At 44.9% G+C, this 19,367-nt stretch overlaps 1 protein-coding gene across 1 annotated transcript in view; it reads right to left on the bottom strand.

Annotated features, from left to right (window-relative positions):
* The window catches only part of PHEX (phosphate regulating endopeptidase X-linked), a 401,425-nt gene that overhangs the window by 107,064 nt on the left and 274,994 nt on the right, over positions 1-19,367 (bottom strand). The window contains exons 10-11 of the mRNA XM_073667505.1: positions 15,409-15,502; positions 5,160-5,288 (exon numbers count right to left, since the gene is read on the bottom strand). Of these exons, the coding sequence (XP_073523606.1) occupies positions 5,160-5,288; positions 15,409-15,502 (223 nt within the window). The remainder of the gene's footprint in view (positions 1-5,159; positions 5,289-15,408; positions 15,503-19,367) is intronic.

Genomic DNA, 19,367 nt, shown 5'->3' with positions numbered 1-19,367 from the left:
AATCAGGTTTTTATGTTACATGTATTTGTAAAACTACATTTATAATTTTTATATATATATATATATATATATCATGATCTTTATTAAAAAAAAATAGTAATCTTGCAATTTTCACATTTGAGCCAGTGTGAAAAGTGCAAGACTTCTATTGTAAAATTTGAGTCGTGTTGAGATGACCCGACTGAAGGCCAGCAACAGCAATATGCCAGACACACTTTGCGGAAGCCATTACGCTTATGCACACCTTTAAGGGCCGGAAATACTTTTCACCCGCTCACACTAAAGGGAGGGAGACTTTTGCAGAGCTCTTCCTAGGTGCCAATAGAGAAGTGGCTGGCCACACTAGCCACATTAGGGTCAAACACACCAATAAACTGTACTGGTAAGGCAGAGACGAAGCTAACAAACCAAACTTGGAAGGTTAGGGAGCATAAAAAGGTATTTAGGAACCAGAGTGAACAATACATCAGAGCCTGAGAAAAACCAAAGAAACATTTATCAAGAACTACCAACCATAACACCGAATAATCAGCGGTGAGCAAGAGAATATGGCGGGCTTAAATATCCCTCTCATGGATCACCTGATACCACTGAGGTTACGCCCGATCTCCTCTCACCACATACTTGAACCAGGCGACATAGCGTCCCAGGTCTCCGGGCAACAGTTGACACTGATAAACCCAGCATCCCGGGATCCCTGAATAGTATCAGTGCTGGGAGCGACGTCATCCCGCCTCCCAACCACACTACGCCCTGAGGATAATACAGATTATGATATGAAAAAAAATATTGCCAAAATTAAAAAAATAAATAAATTTAACACAAAAACTTGACTTAAAGAATAGGTCATTGTTTTTTAAGATAACTTCTCTTTAAGGCTTGAATAAAGGTTAATGTCTGTCTTGAACTTTATTTTTTGTTAGAAGGACCTCCCAATAAAAACTAAGTGAGTGTCGTGATGCCAATATTCCCACAGTCAACTATAATCTGTCAGGGAGCAAGAGAAACATTACCACCGCAATTTTTTTGAGGGTTTCCATTAAGATAAGGCATTATTTGCATCTTTGGCCACAGCCCCACTATCAGTATTTGGTCAGTATTCGGTCAGTATTTATTCTCAGGAGTGGGAGCCAAAAACAGGAGTGGGTGCCAAATGCAGAATGGTGCACTTGTTTCCATTATACTTTTTCTCTGATTGTTCCTCACCTGGTTTTGGCTCCCACTCCTGAGAAAAAATACTGACCAAATACTGATAGTGGGGCCGTGGCCTTAGTCAGAGGCTTCAACACGAGCAACATTTTTGCCTGTTAATGATAGCGGCCACAAAGCAGCACCAGTCTGGTAGGTAGGTTTAGAATTTTTTCCATTCTCGTATCACTTTTAAGCCATTAATAAGGGATTGTGGACAACTCATTTAAACCCTTTATACAGCATCATGAAAGTGGCTTATGTGCTACAGTAGAAAAACCGCAAAATATAACTTTATTACCCTGCTAATAGTTTAGTACCAACATATTATGAATCACTATACACAGATTGTAAATTCTCTCAGCGCTTTTTGTCCTTTTTTTACACATATCAGAATCCTATTAAGCCACGGGAGTAAAGCAGGCAAGCACTGTGAGAACATATGAACTTAAGCAGGCATTGACATGAATATATTCACACGGGACCTCAGTACTACACAAGAAGTGAAATGAAAAGAAATAATTTGCACAAACCATTCAGTACCAATATATTCTGTTATTGTACTATTTTTATTCTTATTTTAACTTTTTTATAATGTACGGATATGGACATGGTTAAATGAAGTTGTGAAATCATAACTCAATTGTGAAGGAAATATGCAATTGTAAGGTAGACTATAATGTCAGTATAATAACTAGTTAATGCGACATCCACATGATGTCTTTTTTCACACACAGGAGATAGCATCTGGCTGCTCTTATTGCAGGGATGGTGAACTAAGGGGGATCTCCTGTGAGAATGCTAGAGGTGTCAAACCTAGCTGCTAGGCTCCTGGAGCCTTAACTTTAAAGAGCTAGCAGATGGGTTGTAACTAAGAAAGAATATTTCCAATTTTCTGTATAAGAGAAGGGGGGAGACCCAGGTATTTGAAATGCCACAACTTGGCTCATCGTCCATTCACAGACAGAAACGTTTGAATGGGCCAATCTGGGTCATCCTGGAAATATGGGCCTATGAACAGGACTATAAAAAGCTGGGTGCTACAAAGAGAAAGGGTTCACATGTGGGGGCTTACGATACTAATTCTGATCCATAATTAATTTTCTCCTTCCCCCAAGGAAACAGAAGGACAGTAGGTATTTCTGTTATTTCTCCCTTTTTATTTTATAACTGTTTTGCATATTTGTGTGTCATTTTATTCTTACCTTTTAATATTTTTATTGTAAGCACTGTATATTTTTATATTAAAGCCTAAAATCTTTAATAAGTTTGAGTCTCTTGTATGCTCTATAGAACCTATAGCCTTTAAGAGAGCGTGTGACCATTGATTGTCAGACAGTAACATAGATTGGGGACTCGTCACCCCATATGTTTGATGAGTGGTGGCAGCGAGTTAAGAAATTGGGGTGTGCTGAATGTGTCGGGGTGTGATTTATGCTCACTTTATAGCCTAAAACAGAGGTTGAGTGCTGGATTGAGTGAGAGGAGATAAATTAACCCTTGCAGGCGCACCCTACGTCATGTGCTGAGAAGTGTGTACGTGACAGCAATGATTCACAAAGTATTTTTTAATATTGCAAAATTTTGCATTATAACGCACATAGGTCCATTTGTAAATACCCCTGTAAGGGTTCCTCAAACCGTAATCACTTGGGCACTTGGGTACGAGGATCAGGAGCAGAAAATTAGTGAACTGCTATTTATGTGATTTCATAATATACTGCATTCTGTATATGGAACATTTAATTGGATGGATTTAGGAGAATGTATGGGAGAAAGTGGAAATAAATATGTGCCAGGTTACAGTACTTTTGTCCTCATTAGACCCAGGAAAACATTTCTATAAACTATATATTTTATAATGACACTGTTGGCATACAGTGCTGCTTTTTCCATGTCATGTGTATCATAGCTGTTCCATGAAAAGTTAAGTCAACCTATTAAAGCTTTTCGCCAAACATTGACATTTGCATGCACAGTTGGCATTAATGGAAGCAGTACAATTTGTTTCCCAATGCCATGTTCCCAAGTAGGGTAGACACTGTATTTTCTTCTGGTGCTTTTATTGTGTAAAATGTAGATGTGATTTAAAGAAGCACTCCTTCCCTCAAAGTTTTTATTTTCCTAATATATTGCAATCACCATATAATGCAGCACTGTGTACTTACAATTGCTCATTTTGCCCCTCTGCCCAATTGATTTTCTATATTTCATTAGGTCTATGAACAGGGGCATGCACACAATTCATGAGGCCCTGTAACAGAAGTTCTAATTGCTTCCCTCTCACAAAAAATATATTAATATTTGTCGGGGTCACAGAAGAGGATATCTCACAACTTTGCAGCCCTTACAAAGTAATTTTCCTCCTACCTACAAAAGTGCCCTCAAACACAGTATGATAACCCCATAGTGAATATCTTCAAAGTACCCTCCACACACACACAGTAAGATGACCCTAGTGTACTCTCCCGACAAAGTATTAGTGATCCCAACAATGCCCTCTATATAGTAAAATGGTCCCTACATCATACTATTTGGAGGGCTATATGGGGGCGATTATAATATTTATAGTGTAATGTGGGGACCATTAACCTATATGGAGGCATATGTGGGGGCCACTATACTTTATGGAGGGCTATGTGGGGCCATTACACTATATGGAGGGCTATGTGGAGGCCATTATAATATTTGGAGTGTAATGGCTCCCAGATAGCCTTCCAAATAGTATAATGGCCTCCACATAGCCCTCCATATAGTATAATGGCCCCCGCATAGCCTTCCATATAGTATAATGAGCCCCACATAGCCCTTCAATTATTGTAATGGACACCACATAGCCCTTCATATAGTATAATTGGAACCACATAGCTCTCCACATAGTATGATGGGCCCCACATTGCCTTCCACGTAGTATAATGCTCCTCATATTGCCTTCCTTGTTGTATAATGCACCCCACATTGCCTTCCAGATAATATATTGAACCCCATATTGCATTCCACATTGTAATCTTTCTAAGCTCTATGAAGAAACAGGAAGATTCTTTTTCCTGCATGAGTCATTGTTAGGACTATAATTCTGCAGCACTACAAAGTCCCTGGCAGCCTAGTTCCACCTCCTCTTACACTCCTGACTCAGCTGCCCTGTCCCCCTTGCTTTTATTTTCCTTTCTTGTTTCCTTTTGTCAGTGATATAGAATTGTAGTTCTAATGCTGACTCATGCATCTACACTAAAAATGCATTTAGAAATAAACAGTGCATAAAATCTGCACCAAAAATGCATAGAAAAGGGAAAACGTAGCAAAAAAAAAAGCAAGGATACAACAATCAGTGCCAATTGCTATTGTGCACTTTAGTGCAGACAACTGCAGTGAAACACAGGGGGAAAATTGAGTTTTCGCACGTGAGAATATGGCCTTATGAAAACTAATTGTGCAATTTCAAAATTAGTTTTAGAAGTGGCTAGAGGTAAAGGGTTTGGAGAGCAGAATTTATATTGCTAAGCTAAAACTATGAACATTTACAAGAAAATCCAACATGCGTATTAATAAACTGTGTTTGGATATATCATAGGTACATTTCAGCTGTGAACATTTATCTTCGATTCATGGATGACCACTGTGACTTTCCTACGAAATGCTAGGGAAGGGAATCCAAGTCTCCTATCCTTTCCCACCAGAATGTCCACTCCCAGTCAGCTGTTTCCATAAAATGACAGCTCACATGGTTGATCACCATACCTACAGCCCACAGGTAGATGGGGAGGGATGGAGAACTGGCTCTATTCCCTTGTCTGAGAATGTTACTGATTCAAAAGTTTGTAGCTATCTTTAATGGAAATTATGCACACACCTTTCACATAGTTGATGTCCTTTAAACATTTATAAAACATTTGTATTATGTTTTTTTATTTCATAAACATTGCTATTGCTTTATATTCAGGTATTCCTAATATACATGTATTGTATTGTACCATTAATTTCTTGTCCTCTTGGAAAAAAGAATCCACAAACATCTTTCCTACAGCATAAGGGAGAGCATTTTCAATATAATTTACACATCTGTCCCAGCGTGCAGTCAGAGAATTAGTTCCTAAAAGAACCTGTAAAATAAAAAATATCGTAAAGTTGCGGAGTGTCATCAGCTTGAAGAGGTGATGAGAAGAAATGTATCAGGAGGCCTTTTATGATGTAGTATAAGTATAGGATGGCAAAACCTGTGGGATAAATGTGTGTACCTGAGATTTACCTTAATATGCAACAGATATTTCCCTATTTTTAACACATTTTGGTAGAACAAAAGTCAAGTGATCCCCAAGATATTTCCCTTAATTGTGAATTATTCATTTAAGAGCAATTCTACTCACAAGCAAAAATGTAAGGGCTCAGATTCAGATTTTAGAATTTCTTGTTGGCGACAACAGGGAATATAATCCTTTTAATAGTCACATTTCTATAAAATATTCAGTAAATTGTTACTTAGGATAAATAGAAAATGCTCAATTATAAATGCCCAGCCCAAAAATCTTATAGTACAAATATGTTGGGGGGACAGAAGATGGGGGTCAGTTTTATGTTTGGGTGCATTAGCTGTGAAACCAGACATCTCCAGAGCTGCATAGAGAAATATTGTTAAAAATGTCTCTGTCTGACTAGGAATGTAAGACAAGGTGTACAATTGCTCCATCCAGAAAAAGTGTCACAGGAAACTGTTTGCAGAACTTTAAAGAGGACCTTTCATCAGAAAAAGTGATCAGCTTTTGCTCTTATTTTATTCCCACTTCTCCCAAGTGTTCAGGTTTTTTTTTTTAAATGCACCATACAGTTCCAGAGATATGGGCCTTTTTAGTTAGTGATAATTAGTGATGAGCGAGCATGTTCTGTTAACCCTTTCGGCGAGCATGCTTGGGTGTTCGCCGTGTAGCTTCAGCATGCTCGGGTGTTATGTTTGATTCACTCTGTGCTCATGATTTGCGACTGTTTGACAGCTTTAATACATGTGAGGAATGCCTAAGAAATAGGCATTCCTCACATGTACTAAAGCTGTCAAACAGTCGCAAATCATGAACACGGAGTAACTCAAACATACAGTAGGACCCAAGCACACCGAGTATGCATGCCGAAGATACTCGCAAAACACCCGAGCATGCTCGTAAATCTTGAGTAACGAGCATGCTTGCTCATCTCTAGTGATAATTTTAGGGTCTTTGTCAAGGGGGCGTTTTTAACAGGATTCCCTAGGGGCATGTCTTTAGGCAGTGAGCCAAGTCCCCTTCTTACAGACCATAAAAAATAGCGCTATAATAATAATCTTTTTGTTTATATAGCGCCAACATATTCCGCAGCGCTTTACAATTCAGATAATTCACAGACATTATTGGCACTGTCCCCATTGGGGCTTACAATCTACATTCCCTATCAGTATGTCTTTGGAGTGTGGGAGGAAACCGGAGAACATGAGGGAAACCTATGCAAACATGGGGAGAACATACAAACTCCTTGCAGATGTTGTCCTTGGTGGGATTTGAACCCAGGACCCCAGCGCTTCAAGGCTGCAGTGCTAACCACTGAGTCATCGTGCTGTCCGCACTAAATAAAAAGGATCATATCGCTGGAATTGTATGATGGATTTTAAAAATAAAAACTTATGAATACATAGGTGGCAGCCAAAAGTGCAAACAAAACAGTCACTTTTGGCTTGGTGAGAGATCCTCTTTAACCCCTTCACTCTTGGGCAATTTTCATTTTTGTACTTTTGTTTTTTCCTCCCCTTCTTCCTGGAGCGTTGAATTTTGTATTCTTCCATTGACTCAGCTATATGAGGGTTGTTTTTTGCAGGGTGAGTTACAGTTGTGAATGACACAAACAACTTACTGAATAAAGAAAATAAAACTTTTTGGGGGTTTTGCTTTACGTTCTTCATTGCATGGTAAAAAAAAAAAAACTGGAAAACTCATTCTCCAGGTCAGTATGGTTACAGCAATACCAAATATGCATCTGTGGCACCCCAGGAGTCTGGTTGCCACATTGGCATTGCCTCCCTCACAGGGGGTGATGCCATGCCTGGAAGCAATGATGGGTCCCCTTATCAGGTAACACCAGCATCCAACATATTTCCTGACTCCAGACCAGAAAGGGGAGCTCTAACCCGGTTTCAGGGGAGTTACCCCTTTAAATTGGAGCCTGGAGGTGGGGGTTAGAAAAGTCAGTTGGAGTGAGAAAAGTCAGTTGGGGACGGAGGAGAGCAAGAGAGAGAGATGAGGGAGAACCTAGGGAGGGGAGCTGTGACAAAGCTCGCCCCAGAGAAAAGTGCCAGAAACCGGACACCGGAGTCCGTGGTTGCTTGGATACTGAAGTCCCGGCACCTAAATCCGGAGGGCAGGAGACTGCAGGTCTCCTGGCCCCACCAAACATCCGGCGGCTCAGCAGCATACTAGAGCCCGGAGCCACCACGAAGGAGCGACAGCTGTAAAAGGCTCGAGCTGCTTGCCATACGGACTAGGATTTAATGATCACTCAGCAAAGAGGGCCGCAGCTTAGCTTTAGGCAGCAAGACTAAAGAGGACAGTGCAGAAGGAAGGCCTACAACCCCACCTGGCGAGGGGGATCCCAAGTTGCTTCTGGGCTTCCCGGAGCTCCATTAGGTTCTGTTACCAGTGACCCGGTCTGCACCATCAAACATCAAGTAAAGGTAGAGGAAACCGCCATTCTTGTGTCGTCTGGTCATTTTCTGCACCCTCAGTCCCGCACCCCAACATCCACGATCCCCTACATTAACCATATTGGTAGCCCTGGGGCCCCGCTCTACCAGTGGGAAGCAAAGCCATCCCATCTGCATCACCAACGGCCCCAGCAGTCTCTTTCGGCAGCGGCGGCCAACTATAGCTGCATACCACTGGTGGCATCACAAAACTTTTCCCCTAAATAAACTGTCCTTTTTATTGGCCTCCTAGGGCCCCGGACCGGGTCACGCCCCCGTGACTATCCCATGGAACCGACTGACCCGGTGGCTAGTACCCCGTGGTTCTAAGGGGCGCGTCATTTTTGGCGTCATGAACAGGATCGTCGTAGCCCGGTATAACTGTGTGCCATAGACTTTGTTGAACTGTATAATCACGTCATTTGACGTCAGCCGGGGGGAAGCAGGAGGTCCCGATCCGGAACCGCCGGGTAAGCGATCCCTCTCGCCTGCAGAGCAGCAGACTGGTACGCCAGATGCCCAACCTAGAAGAGGGTCCAGCTGCAGGGCCGGCGGCAGCAACTGTAATGCCGTATATCTTAGGGGCGGCTTAGTTGCCTCAGTACTCAGGGGAGTCGCACACCCTGAGCGAATTTGAGGAGAGACTGCATAGTTTGTTCGAAGTGTACCCCCTGTCTGAGAAGCAAAAAGTCAGCATCCTTATAGGCTAGCTAATCGGTGCAGCCCAGAGGGAGGTGTTAAGCTGTTAAGCAAATTCTGGCCAGGTTGAAGGATACCTTTGACACCCGCACAGCAGTGGAGATTAAAATGAAGTTCTACGGGTGCAAACAAAGGGTGCAGGACAGTGTACGGGACAATGCTCTAAACCTGCAGGAGGCACTGCAGGTTATTAAACAGGTAGACCTTGACCGTGTGCAAGACGAGGACAGATTGCTAACTGAACAGTTTATTGATGGGCTCCTGTCTAACGCTCACCCGACACAGCTGCGTATTATGGCTCTGCAAAACACTGATCTAGGCTTTGCGCAATTTAAAGACCGGGCCATCTGGGTGCTCCGAGAATCAACTCCAAGTGGCACTGCACCCCTCCGGCTCCCAGCTATCACATACCACCAGGAGGCAGTGTCTTTTTCCCCGGCACCTGTGGAGGCTGATGCGCAGACCCTAGATACTGACCCCTCTGCAGACCTATGCCTTCAGGTCCAGGAGCTGACCAAAACTGTAGCTACACTAACCAAAACCATGCAGGCCATGCAAGTGTCTCCAAAGGAAAGGATCCAGCTGGCTTCCAGTCCAGATGATGTCCCCTGGTGACAGCAGAGAAGAATTCCACCGACCAGAGGGAGAGACAGCGATCGCTACGATCAGAATGGACAACCCATCTGCCGCTGCTGTCAAAAGGCGGGGCACATCGCAAGATTCTGTGATTTAAACGAGCAACCCCTGGGGCAGAGGGTCAACCCCCAGCAGTAAGACAACCAAGCCCACAAAGATGGCGAGTCAAGTACGTGGGAGGACGACCGGTCCTGCCTGTCATAATTGATGGCATCCTGGTGAATGCGTTACTGGACACCGGTTCCCAGGTGACAACGATGCCATATAACCTTTTTAAACAATACTGGGCTAATTCAGACATTACCCGCAGTCCAGATGAACACTTTAACATCTTTGCCAGCAATGGTCAGTCCTTGCCTCAGGTGGGGTATAAAGAGGTGACCATAGAGGTGGGCCAAGTAGAATTGCCATCACAAGGGTTGATTATTGTAGATATTGATCGCTGAGAAAGCCATCCTATGATAACCTTAGGCACCAATGTGGTAGAGAACTGCCTTGGGGAAATTATTGTTTTGTTGCAACAGGTCGCAGAGACTGCTAGTTCTAGTCAGCAGCGAGTTCTGCAGAAGGAATCAAAGCCCTGATGCAGAGACAACAAGTAGAGCTGTCTGTTGGAGAAGTCGGCAGTGTCAGAGTGAGTGATCCATTCCCCATTGCAATACCCCCTAGGAGTGAAATGTTAATATGGTGTCGGGCAGCAATAGGTCTCAGGGGTCAAGATTATCAGGCCTTGGTAGAACCCGTGTACTCTGATAGCAGGTCCACCATCTTGACAGCCAGGGGGGTAGTCGATGTCCGCAAGGGGAGAGTACCGATACGCATCCTGAATTGTGGGGAGAAAGAGGTCCACCCTTGCTAAGCTGTTCACTGTCAGTAACAACGCAATAAAGGCAGTGAAACCATTGCCTCCGCCCGAACAGGCGGAGGACAATGGCTCCAAGGGGCAGATGGAGGATTTGTGTCAGAAGCTACAAGTAGGCACGGACTCCACCCCTTCGCACCAAAAGCATGGGGTGTACCGGATGGTCCAAGAATATGAGCGAGTCTTTAGCAAACACCCACTAGACTTTGGGCAAGTAAAAGGGGTCCAGCATCATATCCTCACAGGAGATCATCCGCCCATTAAAGAGAGGTAACGGCCTGCTCACTATCAATGTGCCAAGGGAATGTTACGGGAGAAGAAGGAGGCTGGGGTGATCAGAGATAGCTGTAGCCCCTGGGTAGCTCCATTAGTCCTCGTTAGAAAGAAAAATGGTACAATGAGGATGTGCGTTGGTTATAGGCAGATTAACCGCATTACACATAAGGACGCCAACCCATTACCCATAATTGAGGAATCATTAGCTGCACTGAGATCCGCTAACTATTTCTCCACTTTAGATCTCACCAGTGGGTATTGGCAGTTCCCGTGGCAGAGGCGGACAGAGAGAAGACCGCGTTTACAACACCAATGAGCCTCTGCGAGTTCTACTGCATGCCATTCGGGCTCTGCAATGCCCCGGGAACATTCCAGCCGTTAATGGAGTGTTGCCTAGGACACAAAAACTTCTAAACCATTCTGCTGTACCTGGACGACGTAATCGTCTACTCAAAGATGTGCGAAGACCACCTGGAGCACCGGGCCGAGGTGTTCGAGGCATTATCGGGTTTTAGCCTGAAAGTAAAGCCGTCCAAGTGCCACCTGTTGAAGCCCAAGGCGCATTACCTAGGCCATGTGGTAAGCGCCGAAGGTGTAGCACCAGACCCTGAAGGAGTCACCGTGATCAAGCCTGGCCAAGACCCTCCACTCTCAAGGAACTGCGGCAGTTCCTCGGGCTGGTAGACTACTACAGGAGATTCATCAAGGGTTTCACCAAGATAGCGGCACCCATGCAGGACCTCTTAGTGGGCCAGTCCAAGAAGGCCAAGAACCCAAATCCTCCGTTCGAGTGGGGTAAAAAAGAAGAAGAATCCTTCACTCGCCTGAAGGTGGCCCTTACGGGAGACGAAGTCCTGGCCTACCCGGACTATTGCCAAGCCTTTATACTCTATACGGATGCCAGCAACGTTGGATTTGGAGCAGTGCTGTCCCAGGTACAGCAAGGCAGAGAGAGAGTGATTGCCTTCACCAGCAGGAAGCTCCGTCCCACGGAAAGGAACCCCGACAACTATAGTTCCTTTAAGTTGGAGTTTCTAGACATAGTCTGGGCTGTAACGGAGCGCTTCAAATACTACCTGGCTTCAGTGAAGTTTACCATTTTCACAGACAATAATCTGCTGACCCACCTTGAAACGGCGAAGCTAGGTGTGCTGGAGCAGCGATGGATGGCCCAGCTGTCCAACTACGAGTTTAACATCAAGTATCGGGCGGGGCGGCATAAAAATGCTAATGCTGATGCGCTGTCCAGGATGCCCGACTTGCCAGATGGGGGAGAAGACCCGGAAGAGCTGGAGGAGATAGAGCTACCGGCTTTCCATCATCACGGGGTGACCCAGTGCTCTCACTGTGTGAAGGACAAGCGCTCCACCAACAGAGAGGCCACGTTTAACCCATTGCCCCACCATGGATGGGCAGAGACGCAGGATAGCGACCCGGCTGTCCACCTAGTAAAGGAGTTGCTGACACAAACTGACTTGCACCCTGGTCCAGATGCTCCACAGGAGACCCAACAGTTGTGGAAGGAGAAGGGCAAGCTGTTCATCTACGAGGGAAAGCTGTGTCGGAGAAGCATCAACTCCCGGACACACGAACTGGACTGGCTGGTGGTAGTCCCGAAGCGGGATGCGCCAATGGTCTTAGAGGCGTACCACGATGGAGCAGGACACTTCGGGTGGAAGAAGTTGGAAGTCCTGCTACGTGAGTGATTCTACTGGGTTGGCATGAGGAATGCAATCGAGAGATGGTGTCAAGAATGTGGTCCATGTAACCTGAGACGGAAAGACCGTGATATCCAGAGGGCTCCCCTGCAGCCCATAGTCACCAAACAACCACTTGAGCTGGTAGCCTTGGACCACGTGAAGCTAGCCCCAAGCCGGTCAGGCTATGTCTACGCTCTCACCTCAGTAGACCACTACTCCCGGTTCCTGGTAGTAGTGCCAGTGAAGGATCAGACGGCCAAGATGGCACTTTTGTCGCCCGCACGGTTACCCTGAACGAGTGCTTACCGACTAAGGCACAGCCTTTGAAGCAGAAGTGTTTCAGGAATTCTGTAACTTGGACGGCTGCAAGAAAATAAGGACGACACCGTATCATCCCCAGACCAACGGGTTATGCGAGAAAATGAACCAGGCAGTAATAGACCTGTTGAAGACGCTGCCCTTAGAAGAGCGTAGCCTGTGGCCAGAGAAGTTACCGGATTTGGTAGACCTATATAACCACATCCCGGTGAACTCCACCAACTGTACACCCGCCTACCTGATGAGGGCAAGACCTGGAAAGTTACCCATTGACTTAGACATGGGAGTTTTAACACCTGAGACGACATCATGTGTAGAGAGAAGTTTGTCCCAGGCGAGACAGAGGCAGGAAAGAACTTATCAGCATGCACCTGCAGTTCCCTTGTCACCTGGAAAACAGGTACTCAAAAGGATGAGACAAGTTCACAAATTAGACGATCAGTGGGAGGTTGAGCCATACACCGTCTTACCTTCAAATTTCAACAACACCAGGGTATGCTTCATCAGTAAAGATGGAGGAGAGACTTTGGTGGCAGTCTCAAGAGACCACCTAAAGATATGCCCTTGATCAATTGAGACACCAAGAGGAAGACCAAAACAGCCCCTAGCACACAGAAAAGGTGGAAAAGACGGTCCAAACTATCCTTGGAGAATTTCCCCGGTTTTGGACGCAGGTGAACCAAGCAATCATGGTACCTGTTCTGACCTTTCCCCAAGTAGCCTTACCAGAAGCTGAAGAGACTCTAGAACAGCTGGGAGACCAGACGGTCCCAGCAACAGATGCCATAACCACAGTGGAATGAGTGAATCTACCCCCTGCTAGCGGTGAATCTGTCAGAGTATAGGAGTTCGCAGATAGCAATGTGGTATACCAGTATTACGTAGGTCCACAAGTAGCGTAGTGAATAGTGCACCCACCACACCAGCGGTAGACACTAGAGACCCGGGTAGGTCATTAGCAATAACTGTACTGCGTATATCAACCCGTAGTACCAGAGGTCAGCTCCCTGCCCGTTATAGGGACTAAGGTGTAATAAGATTATAGTGTACAGTATATAATTGCAACCGTTAAGCATGAGAGCCTACAGAGACTTCCTGTAAGAACTTTTAAGCAATCGAGAGTGCATATAGTTATTATATTTATGGACAAATGGACCACAGGACTAGATGTGGTCAGAACAATATTGAGTAAAGTTAAATTGTTAGCCTTGAAAATAAACCGCAGGCGTGGCCGAAAACCAGGCCCACCGACAGAGTGCCCTGAAGCCACACCCAGCCACGCCCAGGGACAATACACGAAGTGGGTTAAGGCGGTTCCCACCAACCAACCTTCAGGTACCTGGAAAAAGATTATTCCTGCATAGCGGCGTAAAGAATAAGCGCCGCAATGACTGCTCCCAATTTTTTTTTTTTTGTTGTTGTTCTGTAATTTTTGCCTTTTTGAGACTTTGCACATTTTTGGTAATATGAATCATTATTGTTGGTAATTGTTTAACTCTAAAGGTGTTATCAGTCAGGGAGTACTGAATTTAACTAGGGGGGGGAATGTGGCACCCCAGGAGTCCGGTTGCCACATTGGCATTGCCTCCCTCACAGGGGGTGATGCCAAGCCTGAAAGCAAGGAGGGGTTCCCTTATCAGGTAACACCAGCATCCAACATATTTCCTGGCTCCAGGCCAGAAGGGGGAGCTCTAACCCGGTTTCAGAGGAGCTTCACCTTTAAATTGGAGCCCGGAGGCGGGGGTTAGAAAAGTCTGTTGGAGTGAGAAAAGTCAGTTGGGGATGGAGGAGAGTGTGAGAGGGAGAGCCTGGGGAGGGGAGCTGTGACCAAGCTCGCCCCAGAGAAAAGCTCCAGAAACCGGACACCGGAGTCCGTGGTTGCTTGGGTACTGAAGTCCCGGCAGCTAAATCCGGAGGGCAGGAGACTGCAGGTCTCCTGGCCCACCAAACACCCGGCAGCTCAGCAGCATACTAGAGCCCAGAGCCGCGACGAAGGAGCGACAGCTGTAAAAGGCTTGAGCTGCCTTCCGTACGGGCTAGGATTTAACGATCACTCAGGAACGAGGGCCGCAGCATAGCTTTAGGCAGCAGGGCCAAAGAGGACAGCGCAGACGGAAGGCCTACAACTCCACCTGGCGAGGTGGATCCGAAGTTGCTTCTAGGCTGCCCGGATCTCCATTACCTTCTGTTACCAGTGCCCCGGTCTGCACCATCAAACATTAAGTAAAGGTAGAGGAATTCTTGTGTCGTCTGGTCATTATCTGGAGCCTCAGTCCTGCACCACAACATCCACAATCGCCTACATTAACTGTACCGGTAGCCCTGGGGCCCCGCTCTACCAGTGGGGAGCAAATCCATCCCAGCTGCGTCACAAACGGCCCCAGCGGTCTCTTTCAGCAGCGGCGGCGGCCAACTATAGCCGCATACCACGGGTGGCGTCACAGAACTTTTCCCCTAAATAAACTGTCTTAGATGAGCATCAGAGGAGGACCAAGATGGCAGAGACGGGGGTCGATTGGAGCCCACTCTGTTTATGATGCCATTTATATGCCACTGTCAGATGTTGACAGTGGCATCTAAATGGTTAACAATTGCAGATGAAACTGAATTCTGACCGTGAGACAGATGTCCGCTATTTAATATAAACAGCATTAGCCAAGTGTGGAGGGAGCTCTGCTCCTGAGCGCTCCTACATACATAGTTACCCCAGCGTAGGACATACAGTTACAGTTGTGTGAAAAAGTGTTTGCCCCTTCCTGATTTTCCTTAATAATAAAGACCTTAATTTAAAAACTGCATTTTGTGTTTACTTGTGTTATCTTTGTCTAATATTTAAATTTGTTTTGTGATCTGAAACATTAAGTGTGACAAACATGCAAAAGAATAAGAAATCAGGAAGGGGGCAAACACTTTTTCACACTACTGTATGTCCATATGCACAAAGGGGTTAAAGTCCATCACAGTTTTCTAATGAAAAGATGACGACAGATTGTAAAAGAAAATGCAGATATATAGAAAATTCAACCTCTTACCCGGATATATTCCAGTTGTCTATATTGAAAGCGTCTACTGAGATTTGAAATTCTTGAATACACAAATTTCCATATTAGGTAATTTGCAATAGTCCTGCAAAAATAAAAATTATTAGTTATATGTACTGTATATATGGAGCAAAGCACACTTATTCCAATAATGATCTGTTTAGAGAGATACTTGGGGGCATAATACTGATGGTGTTTCTTTTGCAAATGAGTGGGATGAGCTGCAATACCGGGGGCAGCAAATTTACAGACAAGCCACTGCGCCCGTGTAAAAACAAAGTTCAACCACTCTGTAGAAACTTACTGATTAGACTATAATGGCCTGTCCTAGGTAGGGAAAAAAATTGGACAAATTAATTTGAAAGTATATCATTTGCTGTTTAAAAGTTACTAAGTAGATTTTTTATTTTCTATTGTTAATGTTAAAATTCTTGGAAAGTGTAAAGAATACAAACCAGAGATTAACAAATTAGAACATTATTTACATAAAATAAAAAATGGGCAGATGCTTTCCTTTCTGGCTCAACTCTCTTAACTAAAGTTCACTCTTGAAAAAAAGAAATTAAATCTAAGTAGGTCAAACATTCTGGGATAGATCATACACACGTGGTCAAAATTGCTGGTACCACTTGTTTAATGAAAGAAAAAAAACCACAATGGTCACAGAATTTAACTTGGACCCGGACAAAAATGATCGTACCCTTAACTTAATTTTTTGTTGAACAACCTTTTGAGGCAATCACTGCAATAAAACAATTCCTGTAACTGTCAATGAGACTTCTGCACCTCTCGACAGGTACTTTGGCCAACTCATCATGAGCAAACTGCTCCAGTTGTCTCGTGTTTGAAGGTTGCCTTTTCCAGACGGCATGTTTCAACTCTTTCCAAAGATGCTCAATAGGATTTAGGTCAGGGCTCATAGAAGGCCACTTCAGAATAGTCCAATGTTTTCCTCTTAGCCATTCTTGGATGTTTTTAGCTTTGTGTTTTGGGTCAGTATCCTGTTGCAAGACCCATGACCTGCAACTGAGACCAAGCTTTCTGACACTGGGCAGCACATTTCTCTCTAGAATCCCTTGATAGTCTTGAGATTGCATTGTACCCTGCACAGATTCAAGACACCCTGTGCCAGATGAAGCAAAGGAGCCCCAGAACATAACAGAGACTCTTCCATGTTTCACAGTAGGGAAAGTGTTCTATTCTTGATATGCTTCATTTTTCCATCTATGAACATAGAGCTGATGTGCCTTGACAAAAACTTCCATTTTTGTCTCTTCTGTCCATAGGACATTCTCCCAGAAGCTTTGTGGCGTGTCAACATGTAGTTTGGCAAATTCCAGTCTGGCTTTTTTATGATTTTTTTTCAACAATGGTGTTCTCCTTGGTCGTCTCCCATGAAGTCCACTTTAGATCAAACAACGACGGATGGTGCGATCTGACACTGATGTTACTTGAGCTTGAAGTTCACCTTTAATCTCTTTAGAATTTTTCCTGGGCTCTTTTGTTACTATTCGTATTATTCGTCTCTTTGATTTGTCATCAATTTTCCTCCTGCGGCCATGTCCAGGGAGGTTGGCTACAGTCCCATGGATCTTAAATTTCTGAATAATATGTGCAACTGTAGTCACAGCAACATCAAGCTGCTTGGAGATGGACTTATAAACTTTACCTTTAACATGCTTGTCTATAATTTTCTTCCTAATCTCCTGAGACAACTCTTTCCTTTGCTTCCTCTGGTCCATGTTGAGTGTGGTACACACCATGTCACCAAACAGCACAGTGAGTATCTGTAGCCCCATATATAGGCGCACTGACTGATTACAAGATTGTAGACACCTGTGATGCTAATTAGTGGACACAACTTGATTTAACATGTCCGTTTTGTCATATTATTTTCAGGGGTGCCATAATTTCTTCCCAGGCCTATTTCATGAGTTTAATTTTTTTTAATTCTGTGGAAGCAGGGCTGACTTTCATTTGTTCATTTTCATAGATTTTTAATTTATTATTACTTTAGTCAGATTCAAGTTATCTCCGTTACCATTGTGGGTTTTTATTTCATTAAAAGAGGGGTACCAACAATTTTGACCACGTGTGTATATCTTTAAAATACTAGTCATAGATCTTTAAAGCACTAAAAACTAAAGTTTTATATCACCAAGCAGCAAATCATAAACTGTAAGCTTAAAAAAAAACCTCCAGCAGAAATACAACATTCCATTACTAGCCCGCTACCTATTTGCCTATCAAGGTCTGTACCTCTTTTAGTGTATATTGTACTCACTTCCCTGCAGTTTTGCTTCTCATAAGACACTGCTTAAATTTTAGTTGTCACCCAGCATTCTCTTTCTGTATGTCAGCACCTTCACCAGCAAATAACAGCTGTAACTAAGGCCCCCATAAATTGCCTTGCAAAAGTATTCACCCCTCTTGGCTTTTTACCTATTTTGTTACATTACAAACTGTGTTTAAATATTTTTATAATCCGAATTGTGTGTCAGAACTAAATAGTTTAAGTTGGTGAAGTGAAGAGAGAAAAATATAGGCCAAAATTAAATATACTGGATAAAATAAATAAAAATTGGCGTGTGCGTATGTATTCAACCCTTTTGCTATAAAGTCCCTAAAAACTCTGGTGCAAGCTAGTACCTTCATGTTATGAATCCGGGTGGTGGAACTTCTGTGCTGCGGTGCAAGGAGGGACCCAGAGGGGCGTAACTAGGTATCAACTCGGACCGACCAAGGTCGTACAGTGGCTCAATCGACCCAGAGGGACCAGGTGCTACTCTGGGGACGACCTTGTAAGAGAGCAGGTGACTCTTACGGGTCAGATGGCAAGGACTGACCGGTACAGCAGATGAGCAAGGCTAGCAGGCTGATGGGTGGTCCGGACAGACGGACTGGCAGACACGGCAGGAACAAGCAGGAGCCTCCAGGTAGGCATGGCAGTTAACAGGCGGGAGCCTCTAGGTAGGCTGTCAGGCAGGCAAGGCAAGTAAAGAGCAGGAACCTCTAGGTAGGCTGTCAGGCAGGCAAGGCAAGTAACGAGCAGGAGCCTCTAGGTAGGCTGTCAGGCAGGCAAGGCAAGTAACGAGCAGAAGCCTCTAGGTAGGCAGTCAGGTGGTCACAGCAAGTGACAGACAGGAGCCTCTAGGTAGGCTGTCAGGTGGTCACGGCAAGTGACAGGCGGGAGCCTCTAGGTAGGCTGTCAGGTAGGCAAGGCAAGTGACGGGCAGGGGCTTCCAGGTAAGCAGGCGGACAGGGCCCATAGACAGACTAGTGGACTGGACTGTAGACAGACTGTCGGGCTGGAGAGTAGACAAGCAGACGGACTGGACTTGTAGTCAGGCTGGTGGGCTGGACTTGAAGTCAGGCTGGCGGGCTGGACTAGTAGTCAGGCTAGCAGCAGGACCTGAGGGCTGAAGCAGAGTATCAAACACAAAGCTACAACCTACCACGGGCACCTCCATATTGGAGGAGGTGCCTTTTATAGGGGAAGTCCTCCGGCCAGGGACTTTTTAGAATGGCGCGCACGGCCCCTTTAAGAGGGCGGGAGCACGCGCGCACCCTAAGCACAGTGCCAGGGAAGCTGCATGCAGCAGCTGCAGGGAGGCTAGAAGACGCCGGAGCAGGACCGCGGCGGTAAGGGAGACGGCGTCTCTGCCGGGCTGGAAGCAGAGATGCCGATGCTACACTTCATAAGTCACATAATTAGTGAAAAGAAGTTCACCTGTGTGCAATCTAAGTTTCACATGGCTTGTCAGTATATACACACCTTTTCTTAAAGGCCACAGAGGATGCAACACCATTAAGCAAGAGGCATCACTAACCAAACAAGACCATGGAGACCAAGGATATCTCCAAACAAGTCAGGAACAAAGTTATTGAGAAGCGCAAGTCAGGGTTGGGTTATAAAATAATATCCTAATCTCTGATGATCCCCCGGAGCA

This window comes from Phyllobates terribilis, unplaced genomic scaffold, assembly GCF_046119375.1.
Source record: "Phyllobates terribilis strain yellow unplaced genomic scaffold, ASM4611937v1 Scaffold_2__4_contigs__length_985480577, whole genome shotgun sequence".
Lineage (NCBI taxonomy): Eukaryota > Metazoa > Chordata > Amphibia > Anura > Dendrobatidae > Phyllobates > Phyllobates terribilis.
The sequence above is the reverse complement of the archived record's forward strand: the minus strand, read 5'-3'. Positions and strand labels throughout refer to the sequence as shown.